Source organism: Somniosus microcephalus, chromosome 32, assembly GCF_052327205.1.
Source record: "Somniosus microcephalus isolate GS21.2 chromosome 32, FLI_Smic_1.0, whole genome shotgun sequence".
NCBI lineage: Eukaryota > Metazoa > Chordata > Chondrichthyes > Squaliformes > Somniosidae > Somniosus > Somniosus microcephalus.
In genome coordinates this window covers 41337661-41360271 of record NC_141018.1, presented here as the reverse complement: position 1 = coordinate 41360271, position 22611 = coordinate 41337661, and the positions used below count along the sequence as shown (strand labels likewise).

Here is a 22611-nt window from a genome sequence, read left to right as displayed (position 1 = left end):
GCCATCATGAGGGCGCAGCCCTTGTCACCATGGGTTCCACAACCACCTCAGGAGGAAGAGGAGGAAGGCAGGAGGTAGGCAGCAAATCCTCGTTCTGGACGGGCTGTCCGTGAATGCCTCATCAGACTCCAGTTCCAATGAATGAAACTCTAGATCCCAAGTTGCTCTACACTTCTCCACCTTACCATTCCTCTGTCACAGAACATCACAGTGTCCTCTTGGGCATAAAGCTGAACTGAGAGCCACCACAAAACAAACATTCCAAACATAATTTATAAATGAGTCAATCCAATACTACAAAGGGAAACCCAGCTGTGTCATGCCCAGCAATGCCTCTCTCCCGGACGAGCTTAACACTTTTTACGCCCGGTTTGAGGCCAACAACAATTGGCCTGTTACAAGGGCGCCTGCGGCTCAGGACGACCGGGTCTTCTCAATCTCCGTGGCTGACGTGAGCAAGACTTTTAAGAGAGTGAACACCCACGAAGCACCTGATCCAGGTTGAATCCCTGGGCGTGTCCTTAGAGCATGCGCTGACCAGCTGGCAGCCGTGTTTACGGATATATTCAACTGTTCACTGTACCAGTCTGTAGTCCCCACCTGCTTCAAGATGACGTCGGTTATTCCAGTCCCCAAAAAAACAAAAGTAACCTGTTTAAACGACTACCGCCCCATAGCACTCACTTCTGTAATCATGAAGTGCTTTGAGAGGCTGGTCAAAACCCACATCAACTCCTTACTAACTGACACACTGGACCCACTCCAATTTGCTTACCGCCCAAAAAGATCTAGGGATGATGCCATCGCCACTGTACTGCACACTGCCTTATCACACCTGGATAAGAGGAACACCTATGTGAGAATGTTGTTCATTGGTTATAGTTCAGTATTCAATACCATTATCCCCTCCAAGCTGGTCAACAAGCTCAGTGAGCTAGGACTTAACACCTCCCTATGCAACTGGATCCTGGACTTCCTGACGGGCAGACCCCAGGTGGTGAAAATAGGCAGTAACACCTCCTCAACACTGATCCTGAACACGGGAGCTCCCCAGGGTTGTGTGCTCAGCCCCCTTCTGTACTCCCTGTTTACTCACGATTGCGTGGCCACGCACAATTCCAACTCCATCATCAAGTTTGCTGATGACACTACCGTTGTAGGCCTGATCACAGATGGCGACGAGACAGGCTACAGGGAGGAGGTAAGAGCTCTAGCAGAATGGTGCAAGTACAACAACCTCTCTCTCAACATCAGCAAAACAAAGGAGATGATCGTGGACTACAGGAAGCGGCAGGGGGAGGGACACACCCCAATCTACATCGAAGGGGCTGAGGTGGAGAGGGTCAGCAGCTTCAAATTCCTGGGTGTATTCATTACGGAGGACTTAACGTGGTCACATCACATCGACGTCGTAACAAAGAAGGCATGCCAACGCCTGTTCTTCCTCAGGAGATTGAAGAAATTTGGAATGGCCCCCCAGATTCTCACCAACTTCTACTGGTGCACCGAGAGTATCCTGTCCGGCTGCATCACTACCTGGTATGGCAACTGCACCGCCACAGACTGCAAGGCTCTACAGATGATGGTGAAAGCTGCACAACATACTATAGGAATTAAACTACCTGCTGTCCAGGATATCTACCCCGAGAGGTGCCGGGGGAAGGCCCTGAGAATCATTAAAGACGCGAGCCACTCCAGCCACAACCTCTTCGCCCTGCCGATACCGAAGCATACGGTCTCGTACCAGCAGGTTTCGAAACAGCTTCTACCCCCAGGCCATAAGACTCATGAACGTATAATTTATTATTATTTATTACTGTTTTATTTATTATTACTGTATTTCTATTAGTATTTTTATCATTGTTATGCCATATTTATTCCAATGTTGGGAGGACTCGTAAAAATCAACATTTCATTGTGCAGTACACACGTCTGCTGCATATATGACAAATAAAAATTGAATTGAAAATTGAATTGACATAAGAACATAAGAAATAGGAGCAGGTCAACAAAGTCAACTAATCACCCTTGTGCACTCCCTTAGTGTCTGTCTTTCATGTTCCTTTGCCTATTCTAGTGCTCCTATGCAGTGCTACCCCAGTGGCTGCTGCATGCTGACTTTCCATGGGGGACAGTGCAAATAGTCTTGCAGGTCAACCTCAAGCAGCTCTGGGCCTAGAAGATCCGGGTGTACACTGCACTACCTCGGCATGGGCGGCAACAATCTGGTCTAGCTTGCTGACAGGCAGCAGCAAGGGCACTGGAGGAGTGGCAGTGGTGGTAGTATGAATGCTGCCATAATGAGAAAGGACAGCAGGTTCTTGCTTCATGGAGCCACTGCCACTGCCACTCCCCCGGGGCGACACCTTAGCATTCCAAGCCATCTGTTGAAGGGCAGATTGCTGGACTACTGTGAGATCCTGCAAGCCCCTTTCCACACTCATAAACCCAGCCACGATGGCATCAGTGTGAGCTTGCATGGCAGCAAACTGAGACTGCATGAGAGCAGTCTGAGCTTGCATGGCACCAAACTGAGCCTACACGAAAACAGTCTGAGTTACCACTGCAGCACTCAAATGTTGGGTCGCTTCCACTTGTGCTGCAATGGAAGCTGCGACATCGCCCTTCACACCCAGCATTATGGTTGGGTCCACAAGTGCTCTAATGGGCTCCCAGTTCCGCGCAAAGCCCTATGCAATGTTGGAGCGGGACTCCTCCATGCTCCTTATCACTGACAAGAGGCTCTCTGGCAGGCACCAAGCATTCCTGTGTGCATGCCCATCCCTTTCTACTGATGGCCACCACATCAAAGTCCTCATCTGAGTCCTGTGCAGCAGAGCTCGTGTGCAAACTCGCCCTCCGGGGAACTGGCAGCTGAGCTACCCTTTCCCCTGGCCTGGCTGCAGCCCACTCGTGCCCGGTGTCTCACCACGTGCAGATCCCGCCTCTATACTACCCTCTAAAGTTCGCGCAGTGCCATTTTCTAAGCTTGTACCTGGGAGTGTCAGATCGAGTGATGGTGCCTCTTCTTCTCCATCACTCTCCTCCTCTAGTTGGTTGGGGACTGGCTGGGCTGCTGGCAGTTCTTGGGTATCTGAAAGGAGAAAGGCATAATGGTTGGGTTGTGGCGAGGGGAGGGGGAGAAAGCAAGATGTGCATGCTTACACCATCAGCAGCTTGTAAGTGAGAAGAGTTTGTGCGATGGGGGAATGTGGGATGTGAGAGGAAGGATACCGTCATCAGCAATGCTTTCAGCCTCGCCGCTCGCCACAACCTCAGTGACGGCCCCTCCAGCACAGTCTTCTCCAGCGCAGTAACGTTCTGCAGATGTGCTTCACCCCCGCCTGTCTGCTGCTGCTCACGGCGGTTGTGAGCCACCTTGGCCTGTAAGGGAAAAGGAAGTGTGTCAATGAGTATAGTGCAATGTGTTTGGATAATGTGACTGTCATGGTTGAATAGCTGACATTGTGTGCAAGGTGTGAGATGTAGGTGTGAGGCTTGCAGCAGTGGTAAGTGTGTGAGGGTGAGGTGAAACTATGATTGTGAGGTATGAGTCGTGATTGCTAGAGATTGTTGGTAGGTGAGTGATGGGGGAGTGGTGCATTGAGCAATGTGTGAGGCTAGTGGTGCAGTTTGTGGGATATGGCATTTGAAGATGCATTCACTCACCTTGACCACTCGTATGAGGTCATTAAACTTCTTGCAGCACTGGATCCAGGTCCCGCGGACAATACTAGTGGTACTGACTGACGTAATAAAACTCACTACGCACTTGGTTTGAGCATAAAGCTAGGCTTTAATCAACTTGTTTCAGAACATGGAGGTCTGGTTGTACTTCACTAGTTCCTTGTCTTACAAAATGTCCCTGGTAAGCTGGGGCCGACGCCCGAGTATTTATATTCCTTGGACGGTGCCACCAGCTGGCCGTCCAGCATTATTTCACGAGTAGTTTCTTGATGAATGATGAGATTTATAACATTCTTCCTGCCTAAAAGATTTGGAAGTCCGACGACTTTCTCTTAGTGGATCAGGCGGACCACAAATAGCCGCAGTCGTTTAGATTTTTGTTTAATGCTAGAAGGCACATCTCCCCGGATCGTGTCTTGGACCCTGGGCCGCTTGATCCATACCGGTGGATCGACAGGGCCCGTGTTGCTCTGATCGACCCAAGGGAGGCTGGAGAGATCGTGCCTCCGGGTGCGGGTCCCCACAGGTGCAGAACTGGCTTCATCCTGTTGGATAGCCGGGGATTGACCGGCGTCCTGGCCTCGGGTGGCCATCCCACGGGGAGCGCTCGGCTCCCCGAGTAGATCCAGTTGGATAGCTGGCAGATCTCTCAATGCCCCAGAGGTAGTGCGTCATCTTCGGGGGAGCACAGAGTGTCGGCATCATCCCCGTGGGTCCCTCTATCGGTTGGGTCCGTGGAACCAGCCCGACAGGGAGCCAGGTCCCGGAGCGAAACGGTGAACTCCCGGCCATCCGAGTACTGCACGTGGGCATACGTGGGGTTGACGTCCAGAGTTCTAACTCGTCGACGAGAGGATTGGTTTTAGATGATCGGACGAATCTTCGGAGCAGCACTGGGCCGGGAGCTGCCAACCATGACGGTAGAGACGTCCCATGGGTGGAGCGACGCTGGAAGCTGAAGAATCGCTCGTGAGGTGTGACATTGGTAGACGTAGAAAGGAGAGACCTGATGGAATGTAACACGTCAGGGAGCATAGTTTCCCACTGCTGGTCTGGTAGGTTGCGTGACCTCAGCGCTAGACGAACAGCGTTCCAAATGATAGCGTTGTATCTCTCAACCTGTCCGTTACCGATGGGATGGTACGGTGTCGTTTTACTTGTGGCGATTCCCCGTTGGGAGAGATAACTTTTGAGTTCGCTTGACATGAAGGAGGGACCCTGATCAGAGTGGATGAAATTGGCCGTACCACAAAGGGAAAAGACTTGATCAAGGCATTTGATCACTGTGGAAGTAAGCATACTGGGACAGGGGCAAGCAAAGGGAAAGCGTGAATATTCATCCACCATAGTCACTAAGTAGGTGTTTCGCGTTCAGGAGGGCAATGGCCCTTTAAAGTCAATGCTGAGTTGCTGCATAGGCTGCATAGCGTGTATGAGCGAGCCATCCAATGGACGGAAGAATTGCGTTTTTAATTCCGCACAAATTCTACAGGAGGAGCATGTTCTTTTCACATCTTCTGTAGAAAATGGGAGATTTTTAGATCGCACAAAGTGCAAGATACGGGTAACGCCAGGATGGCATAAATCAGTATGAAGATCCGCCAGAGTCGAAGTTGACACAGAACAGCAGAATGCCCGCGTGAGGGTATCCGGGGCCACATTCTCTTTGCCGGGTCGATAATGTATGGTGTATCCAAAGGCGGCCAATTCCATCCTCCAGAGTTGTATTTTGTTATTCATGATCTTAGTGTGTTTCCGGTTATCCAGCATAAAGGCCACGGAGCGCTGATCGGTTATAAGTGTGAAATGGCGACGAGCGAGAAAATGACTCCATTTACGTACCGCTTTGATGATGGCCGTAGCCTCCTTCTCGACAGGAGGATAATGGAGCTCGCTACCCTGCAAAGTTCTGGACAGAAATGCAACAGGTCGACCACCTTGATTCAAGGTAGCAGAGATCGCCACATCTGATGCATCGCACTCGACCACGAAAGGAAGATTTCATCAATGGAACGAAGTGTGGCTTTTTCCAGTTGTCGCTTGAGGAGGTTGAAAGCTGAAATAGCCGTTGCCTCCAATGGAAATGACTTTGCGCGAAGCAGGAGCTGGATCTTGTCAGAGAAGTGGGGTATCCATTTCGCATAATAGGCGAACATGCCGACTGCCCGACGAAGAGAGCCGAGATTCGTAGGGGGAGGGAGCTCCTGAAGCGGACGAAGTCGCTCCGGATCCGGTTTGATGACACCGTTGCCCACCCAGTAGCCAAGGATGTTGACTGATGGTACTGATTTCACAGATTTGGACTCATTTAAGGTTAAGTTGCGACGACGGAGAACGTCAAAAAATTTCTGTAGGTTGGCATCATGCTCCTTCTGGTCATGACCAGCAATGGTGATATTATCCAGATATGGAAAAGTGTCCGTTAAGTTCTCCTGTTTGACTCGGCTATCCATTGCCCGTTGAAAGACGGCCACCCCATTGGTGACCCCAAATGGAAGGCGACAAAACTGTTAAGCCGACCACTGGCCTCAAAGGCCGTATACTTCTTGGCAGAGTCCTTTAATGGCACTTGATGATATGCGCTCTTTAAATCAAAAGTTGAAACTACCTTGTAGTTGGTAAGGTTATTGACCATGTCATCGATGCGTGGTAGTGGGTAGGCATCCAGGTCGGTATACTGGTTAATAGTTTGCGAGTAATCGATGCAAAGACATTTCTTGTGTTGCTTCAGAGGATTTTTAACAATGACGACTTGAGCCCACCAGGAAGATGAACATGGCTCAATGATACCGTCAGCTAGAACGCGAGAGATTTCTGTCTCGATAAAGGATCGATCATCTTGGCTGAAACGTCGTCATTTAGTGACTATGGGCTTTCATCGGGGGGAAAAATTGGCAAACAAGGAGGGCTCATTAAGCGAAGCCGCCGAAAGCGCACAAAACGGTACTTTGGAAATAGTAAGCTCTGGCTTTGACCCTCCAAACTCGAAAGTGAGTCTTTTGTGTTGTTTCTGGGAATCCTGTCCCAGGAGCACATCACTGCATAGGTTCTTGAGCACCCCGAGCCGGGTGGAGAAATAAGTGCGGCCATTGAGAATAAGGTCGACAAGACAAAAGCCGGAAGAATTGGTGGTCAGTGTCGTCAGAGGCATTGCAATTTCCCTGTCCGAGGGGTAAATACGCAATTTTAACTTACTGACAGCCCACTCACTAATGAAGCTGTCAGAGCTGCATGAGTCGATTAGTGCACTCAAAATGTGTCCATTTACCGAAACCTTCGTGGCTGCATGGGACAGGCTTTGGGGAAAAAAAGCTGTGATGGGAGGAGGGGCAGTTTTACCCTTGACAGCTGTAACCTTAGTAGTGGCTCTTGGAGGAGGAGCAGTTTTATAGATAGTAGCTGCAAAACTAACAGGAGCTCTCGACCGGTATACCTTAGAAAAGTGGCCTTTCTTACTAGCAGCGGCTCTTGACTGGCATACCTTAGAAAAGTGACCTTTCTTGCTGCAATGATTGCAGGTCGCATTACGAGCAGGACAAAATTTCCTATAATGGAACGCACCTCCACAGAAGAAACACTTCCTTCCAGATTGCCAAGTTGCTGCTAGGGCAGGGTCCTCATCAGTGTAGGTTTCTAGGGTAGGGTTGTCATCAGCTGGGTTGGAGTCATCATCCGTGAGGGCTTCTACCCGAGGCCTATCGAAGGAGTCACTAAAAGTGATAGCAGCAGCCCGTGCACGTGGTGATAGGTGTCTGCATTCCTCTTTGCTAAGTCCAGAGAACATGCCTGGTCATAGGCAGCCTGTAACTTGAGGGTTTTATTCTCCAACAGACGTTGATGTATGAAGGGAGACGCAATCCCATTAATAAAGGAATCACGAATTAACTCCTCCTGATACTGCTCAGCTTTAAGGTTACAATCCTTGCTGAGCCTGTGAAGTTTCTGAAGGAATTCGTCAAGTGATTCCCCGGGTTGTTGTCGAGTTGTGGCCAGTAGATGCCGAGAAAACATTTAATTTGGGGACTTGACATATAGCTGCTGTAGTATTTGGATAGCGGCATCATAGTCTACACAGTCTTCGATATAATCAAACACATGAGGGGACACATAATTAGCAAGCATTCGTAACTTGTTAGGAACATTCTCACCACACTCCTCAAGGAAGTTGCTAAAGGTACGATACCAGTGTTTCCATACCTTAGCGGCTGTAAGTGAATTCGGATCCAGGTCGAGACGGGCGGGTCTGAGTAGTTTCTCCATGATGGATCGATTACTTGTCTGAGTTCCCTTCTACGGTTCGAGTCATAGCTGGCTGTTCCCGAATCACCCAAAACGTGGAGTCGATATCAAGTTGATTAAATTGACGTAATAAAACTCACTATGCACTTGGTTTGAGCATAAAGCAAGGCTTTAATCAACTTGTTTCAGAACATGGAAGTCTAGTTGTACTTCACTAGTTCCTTGTCTTACAAAATGTCCCAGGAAAGCTGGGGCCGACGCCCGAGTATTTATACTCCTGGACGGCGCCACCCGCTGGCCGTCCAGCGTTATTTCACGAGTAGTTTCTTGATGAATGATGAGATTTATAACACTGACGGCTTGGGCTATCTCCTCCCACTGCCTTTTGCCGTTCTGTCTCGAAGGCCTCCTGCCCCACTGCAGGGACCTGTCTTCTTCTGTGTACCCCTTGGTCCAAGGCCTCGGGTGCTGCATCTGAGAAGCGCCGTGCCCTTTCTCTTCCTTGTTGCAACATGGCTGCATCCACAGTGACAATGAGGTGCTTCTGCAACAAAGCACCTCTCGTTTAAGTGCAGAGAGCCTAAGCAAAAATTTATTGGCCCCCAGCTTGAGCGCTGAGCCAACCAGCAGCATGTTTAGCACTGGGCTCAGCACTCTAATCGTTATAATTAGCAGGCTGCACGAATTTTGCGCGCTGCCTGCCCCACTTTGAACGGGCGCGGGCAGATCGCTCTTTGCGATCACCGCGTCCGTTTTCGGCCAAATCCAATTTCACCCCCAAAATGTACTCTTTTCAATACAGCATGTTTATATATTGTTCTGACCACTATATACAGTTTAGAGCATTTCCCAGTAACTAATAGAAATTTGGCCATTTGTGCCTGTGCTAACTACACATCAGAGCGATCTACTCTAATACCACTGCCGTGCTTTTCCCTATAGCCTTTACTATTTGAAATAATGGTGCATTATCAATGACGTTACAAACTACCAATCCTTCTGTGCGAACCTCACCATGCAGAAATTGACCAAATGCAATGCAAACCCTCCATATACAATGGAAAATACTCAAACTGTAACATAATCTCAGGGTTAAGCCTCCTTGGTCTGCACCTGCCGTTTATTATGACAATATTTGAAGGCCTCAACCTAACCTGAAGTTCTTAACTTTCACATCTCCAATGTTATGTACCTAAATCCTTAAATACACTTATTAAACTGAGAAGTAGGATTCCAATTCACCATATAACTCATTTAATTTGCATTGGAATTTTATTGCACTCAAAACAAAGCTACTGTGAGTTAGATCAGCAAAACAGATATTTGAAATTACCACAGCTTCATAACTTATAAAAATTGTATTTTCCATAACTTTCTTTCTTAGCTCTTCTGAACCACTGCAGATTTGATCACCTCTCACTCCAGTGCTGAGTGTAACTACAGACTGCAGAGTCATTACCCTATGCAGCAAGATGGGGCTCAAATCACCAGGAACACAGTGAGAGGGGCTCACACCAGAAGAAACACACCCTTCAATGGAATGTAGCAAGACTGTGAATGGGCACCCAACCCAGTCACCTACAGATCCATACTTTTCAAAGCAGATTTAAATAGTCTTGACACCTGCCTGATTGCTAATTGACCCATGGCAAATGAAAACAGTATTGATATACACTAAGTGGAATTATTCTACACGATGCGAGAGATTTGAAAGGATTGGTGGATAGAATGCTGAAGTCATCAGCACAGTATGCAGCAGCAGTAAAGACTGCAAATAGGATCTTGGGCTACATAGCCAAAGAAATAGAAGAAAAACCTATGTAAGTGATTCTGAGCTTGTATAGAGAGCTGGTCGAGCCTCACCTAAAGTATAGATTTATATTTGTAGCAATTTACATTAGAAATAGGTGTTCCTGTTGTTCATGCAACTCAGATTTTGTACAAGGTGCAGCTGTGAAAATATAAAGCTGCACAAGCAGAATAGTCATATGGCAGAAGTCAATATCCCATGAAAAGTCAACACACTGCACTCAGCAAGTTCTTCTACCTGGTCAAGACTGTTTGGGAATTGTCTGAAAAATATCATTTTAAAAAAGCAGTCAAACCAGCTACGAGTTTTTAAGAATAAAAATTCCACGACTTCAATAGTTCCTCTTTGCATGATGGCCCAACAGGGTAATCTGTAACTTGTTACAATGCACATATGCAACTTCCACTCAGTTATTTCAAGGTGCCCTGCTGCACAGCAGAGCTGTCTATCAGACTGCTCAGAGAGTTTGGAGAAAGGCAATGTGAATATTAGCAATCATCAAAAATAATCATTTTAATATGCTTCTCAAAAATGCAATATTTCCTGAATGGTACTCCAGCCTGCCAAGACTCATTCACTGCCGAGAGTGCAAGTGACTGCTGTCGAACCTCTGCTGATGCCCCTTGTCCCTGAAAAAATATCATCCAGACAGGATGGCTTTGTCTAAATGTTTCTACAACAAAACCAAAATACTGCATCTCCCTTGACACATACCAGGAACTTAATGGAGTGGGATGAACCTGGATCATCACACTCTATAGTGCTCAGCACCAACACCTTTTTGTAAGAACAAACTACCGTTCATTTAATTGCAGTGATTTGGGGATTTGAATTATAGAAACATAAGGGTTAAATCCCATAGTATGGTTTTACTATATGAGCTGAAAGCTCATGAGATGGAATAGAGATCATTACAACACAGCCTGACATCCCATTAGACAACTCATGTTTGAACTACCCAGAGCACCAGTCTGAAGCTATACACACCTCTGGATTCCAGCAGCTAATTCAATTCAAAATACAGTTTTAACACATGGGACTCTGCAGGCATTAGACTGAACAGTCAGTCAGACTGTTTCAGGATAATTTTAACTTTTGAAGTCAATGGAAAAGAAAATTGGGCGGCGTGTAAAACAGGCAGCCAGTTTTTCACCCAGCGATAAAGGTTAAAATCATCTCTTAGTGGCCCCGATATTTACCAAAGCACCAGTTTGGAGCGGGGGGAGAAGTTATGGTTTCCGGGTTTCCCCTAATGGCGTGGAGTTTTAACTCCAGAGCATGTTTTAATTTGTTTCTCCAGGTTTCCTGCCTGACAAACAGCCTGATTGACAGGCACAAGCTCGCAGCCATGGAGCAGGTGTTCTAATGGTGTTGGGAGACACTGGCAACGGGGCCAGTGTTAACAGTGCAAGCAAAATTTGCCATTCTTTTGAAGGCCAAGCAAATCTTCGCATTGATGGAGAAGTTTTAAATCTACTGTTACTGCAGCAAGAGCTCAGCAGCTGCTTGGGTGGGGGTGAGGGGGGATAACCCCCAGCTTCAGTAAGATTAAACTCAAGCAAGTTTTTCCACCAGCCTCACCCAGTGAGTAATGCCAGTGAGCTTATCCGTTGTCTCTCTATGTTTGTGTTCCATGCCACTCTTTCTTTCGTGTTGCACTCTTGATCTTGTCAACCAGCTCTTGGAGAGTGGCCCCGATATTTTCGTGGAGATGTGTTGGGGGCGGGGGTGGGCCTGATATCACGTGGGAAACCCGAAAGTAAGTTCAGTGTGTCTGTCAGTGGTTTTAATTCAGCCAGTTCATTATCATTTTACTTCCAGGTTTGCCGTCAAATCCACCGCGTGCCTCCATTTTAACATGATGAGGGCCCACATGAAGCGATCTCAACTCCAGTATTTAAAGGGCCAATCCGAAGAGGCAATTTGGAGGAGTTTGGAGGTTTAGAACAGAGAGGGCAATCATAGAAGATAGAATCAGGATGTTCAAAGGCTGCGCCCCACTTTAACAACACCTTCCTTGATCTGCTCCTGGGGGCTGTTAGGAGTGGCATAGACATACTCTTTCCCAGCAATGGGAGGAAGAAACCTAGTGCTGACACAAGGAAGGCGTGGCTGGAGGTGGCCCAGGAGGTCAACAGCAGGCGCGTAGAGCCAAACTCCTGGATTCATTGCAGGAAGCACTTTAATGGCCTAACCAGGTCAGGAAAAGTGAGTACAGTTGCACATTCACCTACATCCTGCTGTGCGTACTTTTTTTTTTGTTCATTTACAGGATGTGGGTGCTGCTGGCAAGACCAGCATTTCTTGCCCATCCCTAATTTCCCTTGAAAAGGTGGTGGTGATCCGCCTTCTTGAACCGCTGCAGTCCATGTGGTGAAGGTACTCCCACAGTGCAGTTAGGGAGGGAGTTCCAGGATTTTCACCCAGCGACGATGAAGAGTCTGCCTTCTCCTAGCTCTGCTCAGCTGAACACAGATGCTGTACCCCGGGGGCTGTCAATGAAAAGGAGATTCATTGAGCAGCAGCAGACAATGTGCGATGCACTGACAGGCTTTCCGAGCACACTGTCCAAGATTGCAGAGAGAATGGAGGAGTCCACCTCAAGCATGAGTAGGTTGATGTCGCAGGGCTTTGTGATGGTGTGTTCTTGCATGGATAGAGTGACCAGCTCCGTGGAACATCAACCGCTCCAATCAAATGAGTACATGCACGCTTTGACCATAGCCGTGCAGACTGCATGACAACATGTCTGCCACCTTAAATAGGATGACAAATACCTTAGCCGTGGCCTTACAGTGCCGCACTGATCTGCACCAAAGTGCTCTCCAGCACAGTGGTAGCAGTGAAGTGTGGCTGGGCCATGAGAGGGATGATGGTGAAAGGCAACATGGAAGTGGGGACTCCACTCAAAGCACTTACACTTCTCACCCGTTGCCCCCCACCCCCTGCGCCCCCATGACCCCCCAGTCAGTATCCCACATGCTGTCTTGTCTCCCAATGACCCACTGGTGCAGGTGGAGAAGTCTTTTGTGGGGCCCTCACAGACTCCAAAACCCTGAGGATGTTGGCCAAGAGCCTCTCAGCAGCCAGAGCAGGGATCTGAGCAACCTGCCAACCTCTGCACAAGCCACATGCATTGCACTATGTAGGAGTAGTAGGAAAAGGAAGAGGAAGAGTAATGTTGTTGAGTTTCTGTTGTTTAGTTAAAGCACATAACATTTTTTTTGGTGGCAAGTTGCTTTTTAACTTGTTTGATGATGAATGGGAAGACATGAATTGACAGAGGCTAATGGGGGGATGTGCAAGGGGTGGTTGGTTGTTCGAAGAGTGGCTTTGTGTCAGTGGCATTGTGGGGGGGGGTGGGCGTGGATAGAATGGCCATTGCAAGAATGGCTGTTGCATGTACTTGTGACTTGAATAAACTGGTGCAATCTAAGTGAACCTTGCATTAATAAGGGCATCCTGGGTAGCAATGCGAGTAGCTGGTGGTGCATTGCACTTATCACCTTCCTCCTCCTCGTCTTCTTCCTCTTCTCCCTTCGAATCGTCGGAAGAAGATCTGAGCTGTTCGTCTTGCTCCTCCTGCAGATCCAAACCTCACTGCTGCGCAATGTTGTGCAGAGCGCAGTACACCACGACAATTCTGGAGACCCTGGCTGGTGTGTACTGAAGGACACCTCCAGATATGTCTAGGCACCTGAAGCGCATCTTCAGCATGCTGATGGCTTGTCAATCACACATCTGGTGGTCATACGGCATTCATTGCAGCACTGTTGGGCTTCATTGGTCAGGTTTCTGATGGGAGTCATCAGCCAAATTTGTTTGAAGTGGGTATCACTTGTCTCCTAGCAGCCATACCTCAAGTCTGCTTGTAGATCTGAAGATGACAGGGAGCTTAGACTGCAGCAGGACGAAAGCATTATGGCTGCTCCCCAGGAATCGTATGCACACCTGCAGAAATATATTTTTGTGGTTGTACACCACCTGCACATTGATGGAGTGGAAGCCTTGCGGTTGACGAATACTCCTGGTTGATCTAGGGGTGCCCGGATTGCCACTTGTGTGCAGTCGATGACACCCTGCACCTGTGGGAAGCCAGCCAGAGCCGCACACCCAGGCGCCTGCTCATTCTGACTGGCGTCTTCGCAGGTGAAGTTCACATGATTTTAGGGAAGTGCAATAAATGCTGGCCTTGCCAGCAACGCCCACATCCCATAAAAACGATTTTTTTTTTTTAATGAATACCGGCCCTGGCAAACAAGTCATATGCAATTGTGGGCCGCCGACTGGGAGATATGTCTCCAGCAGAGCCCTGGAAGAATGCAGAGGCAAAAACATTGGGGCCGGTGGTGACTTTGACCGCCACTGGAAACAAGTGGCCACCAGTCTAGCAGGGAGCAGGTCTTCTTCTAGGAGGTTGTAGATGTCTGGCACCACCTGACATGACAACCTGAGCCTCTTGAGACACTACTGTTCGGACATGTCAACGAAACTCAGCCTCTGCCTGTAGCCTATGTTTCACGGGTACTGCCTCCTGCGAGCTGCACCCCTCTCTGCTGCGGCCCTCACTGCTGTCAGGCTGCTGCTGGTGCTGGTCATATTGGTCCTCGTCTGAGGTCCAATCTAAGGCAGCCATAGCGCCACCTATTCTGATGTGATTGAGAAAACCTCCAAAGTGCAGAAAGTAAACTCTCAGCAAAAGTACTGTGAACAATCCCTTTCCTACTAGCAGGTAAGAAAGCAGCTGTGAGTACTGAGTATTTATTGCAGTATTTCCATGAGATTGATTCAGCCCCCTCAATTGCCGCTGTGTTCTCGCCTTGCCTTCAGGTAGCCCGGGAAACCCGTGGATGATCCGTTAAATTTAAAAGTCAGTTGAAATATCGCTCTAATTGAGCGATTAACATATGTTAATAGGCAACCCGCCTCTCCCAAGGGAGATGCATGCAAGCAGCCTAACGCGAACCTGTCAAACCCGGAAGTCGGCAAGTTGGAGCCGGATTCCCGACGCACTGACATTTTAACCCCCCCATTCGCATCCAAACCCACACAATCCTCCAGGTTAAAATTCCCTTCAGTGTTTCTTCCGACGGTTAAGATGCATCTGCAAAGTCCTAAGTAAATCTGAAAATGTTTACATTTTCTTGTAGAAAAGTCCTAGTGAATGGAAGTACGCAATGCTTCATATATTTTTATAGATGTTAAAGCACGCTGCTCTTTTTAAAAAAAACAATAATAACTGCTGCTTCATAGGCAATGACCTAAAGCAATATAATGATTTATAAAGATCCCGAGAAATTCCTGGTGGAACAACACTTACAGAAACAAGAATTCCATCGAAAACCTGAGAAACATTATGCAAAGGAAAGCAAAAAATATATAAATGAAATTACAAACATCCATCAGCAGAGCCCATGAAATCTATGCAGGGTAACTGCAAGACAGAGAGCTGCCACTGGAGAGCACTGCAGTACCACACTAGCAGAGGTTTTAACATTACAATAATCGCAGAGAGATTTGTTGAACTGTGTAATTGACAAAAACATGAGTGCAGTTTAAAAAAAATCCAAAAGTGTGTACACTTTAACACTGATTGAATAGCATTGCACAACATTTGGTTTTAATCAACTTCTAAAGGGGGCACCTTTAATTCCTTTTCAGCAACTGTGCTAGACCCAGCAATTGGTGTTTAAAATTATGAAAAACGTTTGGCTTTCATGCCTAAAGATATGTGCTGGTGAATCACAGAAAGCACCTGCCCACAGTCAATTAACTGGAGTAGTTGCAAACATACCCAAGAACAACATCAAGAATTCGTTTATAATTTGTCATGTTTTACTTGATCCATGTCCATTTTAATTTTGAAAGAAATAATGGCTATGCAGATGATATCAAACTGGGAGGGACTTCAACCAACTGGGAACAGGTTGATCAAATACCAAAGGAACTGGACAGATCAGGGAGCTGGGCTAACAGATACCACTTAATGTCATGAGGTTGGGAAAGGATAATGAACAATGGCAATATAAGCTAACTGGTATTATTCTATAGGACACAACACAAGAGAATGGTTTGGGAGTGCTAACAATCAGAAGTGTGTAGGAACAATCAAGACAGCAAATATAATCTTGCTATGTGTCGAACACTGCACATATCTCTGTAAGTGATTCTCAAAATGTATAGAGAGCTGGTCCAGACCCCCCTGAAGCAATGTGTACAATTCTGGTCATCGTAATAAGAGAAAGACACCCATGTATTGCAGGGGTACAGGGAAGGGCAACTAAATTGATACCTGGTGTTAGAGAAGTATGACAGTTACTGATGATGGGATTGGCTAGATGGACTACAATAGTCTTTTCCAGTCCTGTACAGTTTCATGTGCCAATTTAATCCTTTCCCCATGTGACTGCGGGAGTTACGACCAACTTGAGGCACCTTGACCAGTATATCAGAATTTTTAGAAAGTGTCAATCTTCCATCCAAAAATTTGAAAAATGTAAGAGCTGATCATACAGTCAGGTTCAACTTCACACTAGGTATGCAAAAGCTAACTTTTCTTTTCATACCTTTAATGACATCACCTTGTTTACTCTATGCTCTGCAGAAACCATGGGGTAATTTTAACCCCCAATCACGGGTGGTTTGGGGTTGGTTGAGATGTTAAAATTTTTTAAATCTTAAACCCAACCCCAACCCACCTCCAACCTGCTCACTTACGGGTTTAACAGAGGCATGCAGCCAATACGCTCCCAGGAGGCGAGTTGGCTATTTAAATATTATAACGAGGCTGGGATCCTCCCATTTAACCTGCTTTACATGTTTAACCCTGGTTGGCTGGGTTTCCCAGGCCTCGGGAGGCGAGGACAGCTTCAGGGAAAAGGTAAGTGCCCTTACAGCACTGCTTTTGGGCCAGGAGAAGCAAGAGGGCTTCTCCCCAGCCCCCCAAGCTTATCTCCTTCCCTGGGATCGGACCCCCACATCCCATCAGAACACCCCCTCCATCCAAAGCTCCCCCCACCCTGGGGTCGGGGATTGGACCCCTCCCCAACGCTCCCACTAGCAGCTGTAGGCTCCCTACCTGCGGCTGCAGCCTGCTCCTGAGTGCTCCTCGCCCGACTGGAAGCCAAACCTGTCTATCAAGCTAACTTCTGTGCGGGGATCTTGTTAAAAAAAAAAGTTGCACGCTTGCGACCAAATCTCCCCCGTCACACCGCACCACCCAGCTTGTCAAACCCATCCCTATCAATATTGGGGCCCATCTCTTGCTTTAGTAGCCCTAAAAAACCTACTCCCCACCATTATAAAAAAATAAGGATGCCACGCAGGTCTTTGTAGCAATATCATGTATTCACACCATACAGTATATCAACTAAAACTGTAACCAGCAAAAACTATCCAAGAATAAAACAAATTTAGAAGCCCAAAAGTTGTGAATATTCATACTGCACCCTCCACCCTCATTGGCGGTAAATGCTTACGCCTGATGACTGCTATAGACGTGCCAAGTCTTACCTTGCATTGTCCTGAGACACAGAGAGACGTTGCATTTTGGTCACATGGTGTGCCATCGATTACTTTCTCAGCCTGACGTACGTAGAAGCGGTATCCAGCCGCCCTGCAGTTCAATTCACATTTCTGATGGCCACGGACTGAAAGAAAGCAGAGAAATGGCAAGACATTAATTACAATCCAACCTCACATCTGACGAGGCCAGTCATTAATTAAAATCCAACCTCATGTCCAACTGGGGCAAGACATTAACTATAATAAAACCGCAAGTCTACTGGAAACAAGACATTATTTAGAATTCTACTGCAAGTCCAACAAGGAAAATACATTAATTACAATCCAACCTCATGTCTAACTCAGGCGAGAAATTAATTACAAACCAATCTGATGTCTAACAGGTGAGAGAAATTAATTAGAATCCAACAGCATGTTTAAAATATCAAACCTGCAGGAAGGACAATTCATGCAATGTATTTTAGGAACTATGAGCAGTGCTATAGGGGACTGTTGCTGTTTGTATGCAGCTGAAAGAGAGAGAAATTCGGCATCTTAGCGCCCCCGTAGCACCGGGGGTAACAGTTAACGCCTTGGCACCTTTCGCCATGCAGATCGTGATGTCAGCGAGCGTGCAACGCTCACTGGGTGCCCGATCTGCAAACTTAAGTAGCGCTCCCCGCCTTACCGCCTCACGCTGACAGCGCCAGGGAGCGGAGGCGTGAACCAAGCGGCTGGCGGGGTACTACTTAAAGGGATGCGCCCCAACTGTCAAGGAACTTCTGTTCCAAAGGTCAGTTATGAGTGGCAGGGAGCACAGGATGTATCTGCAGCCAAATAAAGGCTGCTTAGTCCCCGGAGTGTTGCGGGCCTCAAAGGACTTTGCATTTCATCCCACAGCATATCGCCGTTCTGCACTCTCCGAATCATTGGGGGCTGGTGTGCAGACTCCAGTGACCCTCCCCTTTAATGGCTGGAAGGCGCCTGCGCCAATGCTCACTCCCGATTACACAACACCTCATATTCGTTATCGCTTGGAACTTAACGCCACTCACCTACGGCATTAGCGCCTGCATTCTTTGAGCGCTGAGGCTGAATTTAGCGGGCAGCGAGATTGATTAGCACTAGGCGCTAAACTTCCAACTTCTCAAAAGTTAGTGCCCCAACTGGAGCAATACCGAATTTCTAGCCCTCTATTTTTATAATTAATTAATAATAAAGCCACAGTGGAATCAGAGAATTTGCTGCATAATGCAATTGGTTTGAATCGCACTAATTCCCACTTTCCCTTTATCTCCATCCCTATTACTTCATTTACTACTCCATCTCTCTCCCTGGCCACTGTCTGAGACTGAACCAGACCATTCACAACCTTGGCACCCTATTTGACCCTGAGCTGTGCTTTCACCCCTATATCCTCTCCATCTACTTCCACCTCTGCAACAACGCCTGCCTCTGCCCCTGCCTCAGCCCATCTGTTGCTGAAATCCTCATCGATGCCTTTGTTACCTCTAGACTTGACTATTCCAATGCTCCCCTGGCCTGCCTCTGACCTTGCAACCTCTGTAAACTTGAACTGATCCAAAATCTCTGCTGCCCGTATCCTAACTCGCACCAAGTCCCGTTCACCCATCACCCCTGTGCTTGCTGATCTACATTGGCACCCAGTTCGGCAGCACCTCAATTTAAAAATTCTCATCCTTGTTTTCAAATTCCTCCATGGCCTTGCCCCTCCCTACCTCTGTAACCTCCTCCAGCCCTACAACCCCCCAAGATCTCCGCGCTCCTCCAATACTGGCCTCTTGCGCATCCCTAATATTCACCGCTCCACCATTGGCGGCTGCCTAGGCCCTAAGCTCTGGAATTTCCTACCAAATCTCTACGCCTCTCTACCTCTTTCTCCTCCTTTAAGACGCTCCTTAAAACTTATTCTCTTTGACCAAGCTGTCCTATTGTCTCCTTATGTAGCTCGGTGTCAAATTCTGTTTGATAAAAGTTCCGGTGACATGCTTTGGGATGTTTTACAACATCAAAGGTGCTATATCAATGCAAGTTGTTGTTATTTAGGTCTGTAAAGTAAATCCCATCAATGGAAGGTAACTGGGATTCAACATGCAGCACTACAACAGTGACTACAATTCAAAAGTACTTCAATGACTGTAAAGCGCTTTTGGACAGCCTGAGTTCATGAAAGATGCTGTATAAATTCAAGTTGTTCTTCTTGTTGCTCTCCACGTTACCATGGAAGCTACTGGAAAACACATTGAGCTCATGGACAAGGAAATGGAGTACATATCCATGAGAAATATCATCTGCCTAACCTGCAGAGGAAGTTTTTATACAGGTCAATGTTATAGATTTTGGTGGATTTGGTGATGTATAGCTAAAAACTCTAGAGGTATGTTCTGCTGTGAAATTGTAAAATGGCTTCCCATCAGCTCCTGGTACCCTGGATTAGCCCAGCTCTGTCTGTGACATATTAAGCAACTTTGCTGCAGTTTGTAAAATAATCCAGAGCCGTCCCTAAATATCACATAGAACTTTTAAATCTCTGCCATCCAGTCAAAAAATATCATGCATTGCATCCAAACCGAGTGTTGCCAACTGTGGTTGGTTGTATTTCTGGAGATTTCATCACGTGCCCTCCCACGTCCAACCACTTCCAGTCAAACAACCTTTCTTTCCATCCCCAACATTTTTATAACTAATAAACAAAACTGTTCAAAAATAAATAAAGAAACACATTTTTTTAGCGCCCCTATGATTTTTATTCCAGGTTGCTCGCAGCAGAGTCCAGGAGATTAATCTTTAATTCCTGGAGACTCCAAGATAATCCTGGAGAATTGGCAATCCTATCCACAGCTCTTGTTGTCCAGGCTAAAAATACAAAGCAGGAACATTGGACACACTAACACAGTTTTGTGTGCACTATACAGAGACTCAGTCTACATGTACTGTAGTTGTACACAGGTCATTGGCTTGGTCTGTGCACTGTGTACAGACTACATGGGACAGTTTGTTTGCTAATATACACTGTATACTGGAGAGTGACTTGGTTTGTGTGCCAGTGTACACAGACCTGTGATTTGGTCGGTGTGCTGTATACAGAGTGTCATGTGGTCTGTGTGCTGTTGTACACAGAGAATGACTCAGTCTATGTACACAGTTTGCACAGTACACATGAGAGAATGAGGAACAGATGATCTCTGCAAAAAAGTTTACCACCAAAAAACCTTCAAAATTTAAAACAAAATGCAGTTTTCAAGTAGCCATGCCTCTAACATGTGCACAAATACCAATGGCCCAGAACTTCGGGTCTCCACAGGTGAGTACGCACGGGGTACTCACCCGTAGGCCTGATGGAAGTGCCGGTTTCCTGCATGCACTGCGCATGCGCAGGAAACCAGCACTTCCGTTCCTCTGAACCAAGAGGTTCAGAGGTCGAACGCGTGTGCGGGGGAGGCTGCGCGTGCGCATGGAACTTCGTTTTTTTTTACAGGTTTTTCCGTGAGGGTAAGTCTGCAGAATTTAGAAATATAAAAAGCAGGCGTAAGGCCTGCTTTTTACAAGGTAAGTGGTGAATTAATTAACATTAAAACATTTTTTCCACAGGTTTATTATTTTTAAATACTTTAAAGCAAGGTAAGTTTATTTTTAGCCCCGTTAGAATATAAAATTACTTTTTTCAAAAATTTAAATTATTGGGCCAATATGTTTATTACTTCAGGTGTCATACTGGCCAAGAGAACCTGTTGAAACACCTCAACCAATTAAATTAATGAAGCCAAAAACTTATGGACCTCACGGCAGACAATTAAAAGTAAGCTAACTGAACCATGCCAACCAGGAGGTCCCAGCTTAATTTCCAAGTCTGTGCTGAGTTAGCTGATCTTAGCCACAGCAGCACAATAATTGGACTCTGTCTTGGGCTCAGGAAGGGTTTTTTAAAAATCAAGTCAAGGTTCATGATCCTGATCACTATTCAGTACCACCTGCTGAAAAGTGCGCATCAAGCGCAGACAAGATCAGACACAGCTGTGATGCACCCAAATATCAAATGACCTGCCAACACTCGCTGTCCATCTCACATATGAAGAATGGCCATGGGCTAGGTACTGGAGGACAACTGGAATGTGTGGAGCTGGAACTCCACAGGTTATGAGTCAGTGGCTTCAGGGAAACGATTGGAAAATAGAAAAAGAAATTGAGCAGCAACATTGCAAGGACACAATTATTATTCCCTTGTTCAGCTGCAAACAAAAAGTTGGATTCTCTTCAAAGCTACATTTTTGTGTTGTAACATTATTGATTTTCTGATTGTTTTGTTGGCATATACTGGTCTTGTGGCTGACTAGGCACTAGAGAGGAAATGTCCACATACATGCCACATCAGGGTTATAGGGGAACGGTTACAAAAACTGCAGAAAATGTGCTAACCTGGAAGAGCGCGTGGATTTGGGTGCGTTTGGGGGGGGAGGGGTTTAAAACCGGCAAAAATGTCAGCGCGTCGGGGAGCCGGCTCCAACCCATCGACTTCAGCGTTTAACTGGAGCACGTTAGGATGCTTGCGCGCAACCCCCTCAGGAGAGGCGGGTTGCCTATTAACATATGCTAATCACTCAATTGGAGTGATATTTCAACTGACTTTTAAATTTAACGCCGTATCTATGGGTTTCCCGGGCTTCCTGAAACTCGCCAGTGAAGGCAAGGTGAGAACATAGCGGTAATTGAGGGGGTGAATCAATCTCATGGAAATACTGTAATAAGTACTCAGTACTCACAGCTGCTTTCTTGCCTGTTAGTGGGAAAGGGTTTGTTCGCAGTACTTTTGCTGAGAGTTTACTTTCTACATTTTAGAGGTTCTCTTAAATAACATCAGGATGAGTGGCGCTATGGGCTGCCTTAGATTGGACCTCGAACGAGGACCAATATGACAGCAGCAGCAGCAGCCTGCTGTTCAGAGACCTGTAGCTGAACAATTTTGAAAATTCCTGTAAATATTTACAAATGTTGCCAATTGGTCCATTTATTCAACAGAACAAATAAAAATAAGTGTAAAGGGGAGTGACAATAGCTGCTCTGACACAGTGCTAGATGTTGCTCTGTCATGGCACCAGATGTTTTCCAGTACAATCACTTACAACTTTGCAACAAAAACGTTGATCTTCATCAGTGTCTTTAGTGTCAGCTGTGGCTCAGTTGGTAGCACACTCGCCTCTGAGTCAGAAGGTTGTTCTCCAGGGGCTTGGGCACATAAAGCTAGGCTGACACTCCAGTGCAGTGCTGAGGGAGTGCTGCACTGTTGCAGGTGCCGTCTTTCAGATGAGACGTTAAACCGAGGCCCCGTCTGCTTTCTCATGCGGACGTAAAAG

General features: G+C 46.8%; 1 protein-coding gene across 1 annotated transcript in view; it reads right to left on the bottom strand.

The window, feature by feature from the left end:
• LOC147097526 (thrombospondin type-1 domain-containing protein 4-like) overlaps nt 1-22611 on the bottom strand; it is a 452248-nt gene that overhangs the window by 368584 nt on the left and 61053 nt on the right. Inside the window, exon 7 of the mRNA XM_085972010.1 lies at nt 17249-17385. Within this exon, the coding sequence (XP_085828136.1) occupies nt 17249-17385 (137 nt within the window). The remainder of the gene's footprint in view (nt 1-17248; nt 17386-22611) is intronic.